Source organism: Amyelois transitella, chromosome 11 (assembly GCF_032362555.1).
Source record: "Amyelois transitella isolate CPQ chromosome 11, ilAmyTran1.1, whole genome shotgun sequence".
Lineage (NCBI taxonomy): Eukaryota > Metazoa > Arthropoda > Insecta > Lepidoptera > Pyralidae > Amyelois > Amyelois transitella.
The window spans coordinates 5,289,306-5,297,040 of record NC_083514.1 but is presented as its reverse complement, the minus strand read 5'-3'; the positions used below and the strand labels follow the sequence as shown (position 1 = coordinate 5,297,040).

The window sequence follows — 7,735 nt, the reverse complement described above, 5'->3', positions numbered from 1 at the left end:
TCTAAATATTATTTTCAAGGATGAAACATCGGTTCCCTGTATCAATTCAGTACTCGATATCAAAAATATCGATCTTTTAGGCTTGAATAATCGATTCTTCGATTTCAAGTCGCCATCCCTACCACCAACTTTCAACATTAAAAATTATTTAGGTTAGTTATGATATTAATGTAATTCTTCACTAGTTCACCTCATATAAATAGCTTTTGAAAACAGTTAATTACGCTTTTCGTAAAATATTTGTTTTGTATATTTGTTCAACTTCACAATGAACTAAATAAATTGTTTTTGATATTTTACCTAACCTAAAACATTAACCGTAAATTTACTTTCAGGACTTAAATATGCAGAGGATCGTAACACTAATTAGATCTTTATATACGCCACTACAAATCCCAAAACAAACAAATTTTGTGTCTTCAATCAAAGATGTGTGCGGGTCTAATCTATTGTCTCCTTGGACTCCTATGATAAGCTCTATATGCAATTTCAAAGTCAAAGGTCGTGTAAGAAGACGATGCAAATCGTGTTATTTTGTAGTAAGAGATGAAAGAATGTACGTAATATGTCCGAAATTTCCCCGTCATAAACAGATGGCCATGAAGCCTAAACCACACAATACTTGGATTTTAACCCATGCTAGCCAAAGTCGTGTAAGACCATGGTAATTTTTCATTTCTAACTATTTATAGTTATAATAAATTTCTCCTGTTTAGCATGTATAAATAAATTAGTATAAAAATACATTGTCATTTTATTTATTACATTTTGTCTGCACCCTCAGACTCCAGGCTTAAATGAAAACATACTGTTTATTATCCCAGGCTATTAGCTATACTCTGACCAAATTTCATCAAAACCCGTCCAGTAGATTTTTGTGAATGACAAACAAGGAAGTGGTCTTCCTTACAAATTTTAGCAGTTTTATTAGAATATATTTATTTTCAAATTAATTTTATTATTATTTTCAAAAAATCTTGTAGCCAACAAGGTATCACTTATTGATGTGACATAAATAATATCTACTACTGCTTCCATCTATGTATTTCATAAGTTCATAATGAGTGGCTTCAGCATGTTTCATTCAAATTTATAAGCCTACATAGTATCAAATAAATTATATATAATACCTTATTACGAATTTATCCCTCCTGGGGTGGATGAGTTGGGCTAATAATGTACCTATAGATAGATGTGTTTATGATTACTATTAGATAAATTTGAGGTCTTATGCTGTGTGGGTCCCCGCATCTTAGAATAGGATCACTTTATCACCATCTTCCCTCAGATGTCATTAGACGTGCCTGAAGGAATGAGCACTTTCTACACACTAGTGCAAGTACAAAGGCTACTAAGTCCTGGAATATTGGAACGTTTACGGGACGTGGGAGAGTGCTTTCAATAAAAGCAGAGGAAAGAAAGGGACTTGAATACCAGTTTTGTAACATGAAACTTCACTTTTTTATTGAAATAAATAACATTGATAATAATATATTTATTAAATATTCTTTTATTAAACTAATATTATATAGGGTATGCAAAAATCGATAGATCTAACAACAACCACCCATTTTTAGAATAAATAAAGAACAAATTAATTCAATTTTAACATACAACTTGAGTAAGTTTGTATGAAAATAAAATTAGCCTGTTTTCTATTGAGCACTTACAACACTGATAATCCAAAAAAAAAAATTTGCACATAGAGCATGTATAAGCTATATTTCAGTTAAAATATTGTAAATTTATCGTATCTATAAATACAAGTAATTGTCTGTTCAAACCAGAGCAAACCTATTACAAACAATCATGGTAGACATATAAAGGATTTATTAATCGAGTGTGTTGCAAATATTTTCAGTATAGTTGTAGGTACTCATGATTAAGAAGTTAACAGCTAATATTTCTTATTAAAAATACTGTTATTAATGCGATTTTCAAGACCCTAAAGTTGGACTAGTGACTGCATACTGATTAATTTGAAAAATATCACTTTAAAATATCGATCACAGCAAATTCAAATAACACTTATTAACTTCACTACTTACTTATAGTTTTAGACTACTTGAAATCATAAGTACCTACCTACAGATTTTACTTAAAACATTGCTATGAATTCAAATGCAACCCATTAAGTGCCTGGCTTTCAAAAACATTACAACACACTAATTTACTTATTTTTAAATCAAATTTTAACATCATGTGTCTCCTGACTGTTCCACTGGATGATCAGGCTCATTTAAAATTATTGTTCTGAAATACAAAATATGAAATTTAAATACATGAAAGTTTTGATTTTCATAAAATCTTCTCTGATGGCTTCTGTTGTATTTTTAGTACTATCATAATATTATGTTTGTTACTTCTGAATACTATATCTTATTGGAAATTGAACAAAGAGAAAAATTCTGGTTAAAAAAAGCCTTTTGATGATTTTGTATGTTATGCAATAAATAACTAAAATAATAATCACCCACCTCATTCTTTCTACTACACCATCAGTAATATTTTGTACGTCTGATGAACTATTCTCATTTGATGTGGTACTTTCATCTAAAATCTCAATTACTGCTCTTGTAGAAGAATCATCAGCATGATTTGTGTCTTCTGAATCACATTTTGTTTCATCTTTAAATATTTTAATTCCAGCTATACCTGTTTAAACATAAAAGATTAATTTGTATACTTTTACCAGAAATATTTTATTCTCTGCTCCATAAACATAGAAATAAATTTCGTTTCATCTTTAAATATTTTAATTCCAGCTATGCCTGTTTAAACATAAAAAAATAATTTGTATAATTTTTACAGAAATATGTCATTCTCTGCCCCATAAATATGTAGCAGAGAATGACATATTTCTCGAAAAAATCAATCATGTTTATTGGGAAAATTAAAATTTTGTTATCACTACATAATATGAACCAAAGTAGCTTCCCGCGTCTGTATGTAAGTGTATATGCTTATATCTTTAAAACTACACAACGGATTTTGATGCGTTTTTTAATAGAAAGAGTGATTCAGGAGAAAGATTTCTATGTATAACATGCTTAATATACTTATTAGAGAACCACTGATAATTTCAAGATTTCTAATTTGAACTCCTAAATAAACACTTTTTTTGCGCTTACATTGCAAACGCTGGCTGAACTCTAGGAGATTTATCAAAATAATGTACTAAATCTGGGGGCACAGCAGTGCCCCCGCTAAGTCGAGCAAAAAAAGCGGCACGGCCGTTCCATCCTTTTCTCGAAGCAATTCAGACTATTTTCGACCCCCCTATTATTTTTTTGTGGATAAAACAAGAAGCCTGAATTTTTGCGATGCGATGTCCAAGTCGATCTATTTGTTTAAAACGTAAAATATTTTTTAATATTGGGATGATAATAACTTATGTAATAACTTAATACAAAAGGTAAGGCTTAAGTAGAGACTAAATGATTAACCGACTTGGTATTATATGAATCTCACTACTTTTTACGGTAGAAAGATTGAGCTGCGAGCCTTGGGTTTTTTTACAGGATGTTTTGATGGCATATTGTATACCTTAAAAAGGTTTACAAAAAAGACCGCGATGGTATATGTTTATCTCTTAGGGATAACCCACTATAATCATATTTCTATCCTTTTATTTTTACGAGAAATAATGGCTTATTTACGAAGCGATTTTAAGCAATACAGCATCAATCCTTATCTTATTAAGTACGTTAAATATATTTTGCATTTAATATGGAATAATATTGCCCTTACAGCATGTAATTTAAATCTACCCTGTAAGGGATAAAGTCATGATTTTAAGCATGTGTTCAAAACATAATATAAACCTTTAGCCGGCAATGCAGTTGTGTCTCGACGAACACGACGACGTTTTGTTGTGTCACTCCTACGCAACTGCACCATATTTTGCAAGTCAATTACATACAGCTGGCCTGCTATAAGTAAAGTGCAGTCAGCCCTTTTATCGTTGTATGCAGCTTCAAGATCAACATTGCTACGATGGTCGTATTTCCACCAACCTGCAATTAGGTAGAAGTTTATACAAATTCTTTATGGGTATGTATCTCAAAAAGTGTTTATAACTCTTTCTGACCTGTTCCATGGAATGCAAAAAAATGGTTATTTTCAAAAGTATGTATATTTGAATATGGATAAGATTTGCCTGTTTTAATTTTTTTCATTTACTATCATTATTTATTATAATACAAACTAGTGATGTAACGAATATTCGCATTCGCAAATTTCTGCGGATGTTTTGCGAACATGAAAAATAAAACAAGTTGAAGATTAGTAGGTTAATAAAATTAAAAACTATTGATTATCTTTTTTAATACAAGAATAAGGAAAATCAACCACGTTATCAATCACATTATCAGTTTTCACTGTATTATTTGCCTTGGTATGATTTACATATTTTTCTTTACTGCGGGTAATGAAGCTCAACAATTAAATTTTCTTTGAAACTTATAAGACAAAATCTATAATGCAATGTAAGTAAACCAACAAAAACAAATTCTTCTAAGAACTTTTTATCAGTTATCCTTATTACTAATTACATAACATTTTAATCTATACTAATATTATAAAGCTGAAGAATTGTTTGTTTGCTTGTTTGAATGCGCTTATGTCAGAAATTTACTTAACGTAGTAGAAACAAATTATTTATTTTAATATTTACCATTTCGCCCTTCATAATACCATTGGTAGCTTCCCTCAACATCTGGACCATCCGGGACTGACATCTCCAATTTTTCCAGAATTACAGGATTGTCCAAATAGTCAGGTGGGATCTCGGCACGGCACATAGCACACTTCCTGCTCTGTTTAGCAATGCCCTGAAAATGAAATAAAATAATCAATGAATCAAGTTTTAATCATCTAAGCAGTGATAATGGAACTTTTATTAAATAAGAATATTTCCAGGTATTACTTAATAATTATATATTTTTTCCTGCACCAAGATAACCTGATTTATTGAAAATATGTAAAACTAGCTTCCGCCCACGACTCCGTCCGTGCAGATGTCGGTCTTCGCGTGGTTGGTTTATTTCTCCATTTTGAGTAACTCTGACAATGACATCTTATAAATATCTATTAGACCCAAATACGGCTAGGCTTCGCCTAGCAAGTTTCGATGTTTTAGTAAGAGAATATCGCTTAAACTGAAAAGATTGATTAAGATTTTTTTAATGTATTATTCCAGGATAAAAAGTATCCCATTTTATGCCCAGGATAATAGGGTATAATTATACAAAGTTTCATCGAAATAGAACCATTAGTTTTCACATGATGCCTGAACATACAGACAGACAGACAACATTTTTTAATCACGTATTTGGGTTTGGTATTGATCCAGTAACATCCCCTGTATGCTATGCTATATATTTTTTTCAATATTTTAAATGTACAGAATTGACCCTTCTACAGATGTATTATATGTATAGATATACTGTTTGTGTTGTACAGAGGCCTTATCACTAAAGGAATTTCTTATAGACAACCTGCTAGTGAGGATTTCTCAAATTGAGTGTATGCAGTGCAGACAGTCAAAAAACAAATAAAAATAAACCTACCCATAATAAGGTTAAAATAGAAATATGTAATCAAATCCTACTACTATCCTTCTACTATTATAAAGGCGAAAGTTTGTATGGATGTATGGATGTTTGTTACTCTTTTACGCAAAAACTACTGAACCGATTACCATGAAATTTGGTATGTAGGTAGCTGAAGACCCAGAATAACACATAGGCTACTTTTTATCCCAGAGTTCCCGCGGGATTGATAGGGTTTCCATGCGGACGAAGTCGCGGGCGGCCTCTAGTAGTACATAATAATTAAATGTAGGTTTACCTTTACACAAAGAAAACAAAAGATATGACTACATGGCAACTGGGTTGGATGTTCAAGTTTTTGCAGACAAACAGCACAGTCTTCATCTATAACAGGCTCTTGTTCTAAAATACAGAAAAATCATTAATCTGATACATGTTCATATGTTAATGGAAATCTGTAGTATTTGCGGCCTTTGCCAACTAAAGGGATAGACAGAGCTTTTAGTTACTTTCACCAGGAGACTAAGTGATGGAATTGAGATTCAGATAGTGACAGGTTGTTACCTGATTGCCTAAAAGAATAATCTCAAGCATATTTATATAACTATTTTCTTTGTTCGCTATTACCTGTGTAGGAAAAGGAGCAGCAAAACACACCATGTTTTCTCATCACTACCAGATACCAGATGAGTATGAAAGCTGGCACTAGATGAATGTGCTTAAGCTTAGTCACCTTTTATGACTTCTCTATCATGTACCAATGACTATTTTCAAAGTTATGTACATTAGTTTGAATACTGATGCTTTTATAGTAAGGGAAAACATGAAGAAACCTGCACATTCAGGTAACTAGATGTGTAAGACCAAGAAATATATTGTTAATGCAATATGGGTTTGGTTTACCGATAAAGGTTGCAGAGCAACCTCCTTCATGTAAAAACCTGACTCACCCAATCCAGGATCCATGGTCAAAGGCATACCCTTGGTTCCTCTCAAGAGGGGGACTATAGCCAGGAGGAAGAAGAACTTTTATGACATCTCTGTCTAGTCTTATTTGAACATCATGGCAAGATGAAGTTTTTGATGATGAAGTTAGTATGGCATTCAAAATATTTGATGACAATTTTAAACCAGAATTATTTAACAAGAAGTTTCAATAATTATTTTAGCTTGAAAGAGGATAGACAGAATTACTGGTTTGGTCATGTTTGAGGGTTTAATGAAAGCAAATTAAATAAGTACATTTACAAGACGAATGTAACGAGAGCAGAGCAGAGATGAGCACCATAATGACTGACTGTACTGACGAGAAGCATGAAAAGGTTAATCTATGCGGATGAAGCAAAATATTTCTACGCACTACGCAGTTGGCGGAAATATAATCTCTGCCTACTATCTACTACCACGATAAAGAGAGAAACATAAAACAATATATTTCTTGTCCTCGCAGTAAACATTTACCTACTTACTTACCTTCATTGTCAGAATTCATCCTAAATATAATTTAATTTAGTTGTATATATAGAATCAATCAGGATTACTTAAATGTTACCAATTACACTTCAATTTTAACCTAATTATAGAATAAATCGTAATGAAGGTAAACACAAAACATTTCAACAGCAACAAAACAACACCAAAGCAGAAATAAAATTGTATGTAGTTCCTACATACATTGACATTAATCAAAACCATTTTTTTTTATTCGTATGGCAAAGTAACTGTATAGTACGCGCGTCGCAGTTTTGATCGCGCGAAAAACTTTCGATATTTAGCTTTTTTTTCTTTTATCGCTAAAAAGGTACCAAGGTACTTTTTAACGGGATTGATTTTTTTTTTCAGTTATCGCACCACCCGCGCATCTCAGTTTGGTTGGTCCAAAGGTTCGGCTTGTAGAGTATCGTCGCTGCGCTTGCCAAACCATGTTGATTGATATGTTTGAAAAATTTGCCATATTTTGTTATTATCTTTTTTTCTTTCTTTTCTATATTATCGCTTTCACCGGACTTTCGGTGATTTTGCCAATGTCATGGTTATTTTATTGTTGTAGATGACGTTAACGAAAATAAACTGTTTTTGACGTCCTGAGAAGTTGATCAAATGTACCTACATAACATAATATCATGTTTGGCAAGCGCAACGGATGTCACAAAAATGTGACATTCTGGTGACTCTGAGTATGT

At 32.0% G+C, this 7,735-nt stretch overlaps 2 protein-coding genes across 4 annotated transcripts; one reads left to right on the top strand and one right to left on the bottom strand.

Moving 5' to 3' along the window:
- On the top strand, positions 1-744 carry LOC106135002 (large ribosomal subunit protein bL36m). Of its 2 annotated transcripts, none has more exons than XM_013335161.2 (2): positions 1-152; positions 336-744. In XM_013335161.2, exon 2 carries the CDS (start codon positions 345-347, stop codon positions 666-668), a length of 324 nt encoding a protein of 107 aa, XP_013190615.1. In that variant the 5' UTR covers positions 1-152; positions 336-344; the 3' UTR covers positions 669-744. The 2 variants fall into 2 exon arrangements, with proteins under 2 accessions (XP_013190615.1, XP_060802460.1); XM_060946477.1 differs by lacking the exon at positions 1-152 and adding an exon at positions 191-215.
- Positions 745-1,490: 746 nt separating this feature from the next.
- On the bottom strand, positions 1,491-7,207 carry LOC106135192 (E3 ubiquitin-protein ligase RNF146-B). Of its 2 annotated transcripts, none has more exons than XM_013335425.2 (6): positions 7,026-7,207; positions 5,851-5,954; positions 4,676-4,832; positions 3,825-4,016; positions 2,478-2,655; positions 1,491-2,253 (listed from the first exon to the last, which is right to left on the bottom strand). In XM_013335425.2, the coding sequence occupies exons 1-6, from the start codon at positions 7,042-7,044 to the stop codon at positions 2,199-2,201; spliced, it is 705 nt and encodes a 234-aa protein (XP_013190879.1). In that variant the 5' UTR covers positions 7,045-7,207; the 3' UTR covers positions 1,491-2,198. The 2 variants fall into 2 exon arrangements, with proteins under 2 accessions (XP_013190879.1, XP_013190878.1); XM_013335424.2 differs by lacking the exon at positions 7,026-7,207 and adding an exon at positions 6,180-6,334.
- Between the last annotated feature and the right edge of the window lie 528 nt (positions 7,208-7,735).

What these genes read in the sequence shown, in the direction of transcription:
- LOC106135192 (XM_013335424.2), bottom strand. Translation starts at nt 6,222, where the DNA reads ATGAGAAAACATGGTGTGTTTTGCTGCTCCTTTTCCTACACAG. An exon ending in CTGCTCCTTTTCCTACACAG is followed by an intron (nt 5,955 to 6,179) that starts GTAATAGCGAAC and finishes TCTGTATTTTAG; the next exon opens with AACAAGAGCCTGTTATAGAT. An exon ending in GTATTATGAAGGGCGAAATG is followed by an intron (nt 4,017 to 4,675) that starts GTAAATATTAAA and finishes ACCTAATTGCAG; the next exon opens with GTTGGTGGAAATACGACCAT.
- LOC106135002 (XM_013335161.2), top strand. Translation starts at nt 345, where the DNA reads ATGCAGAGGATCGTAACACTAATTAGATCTTTATATACGCCACTACAA.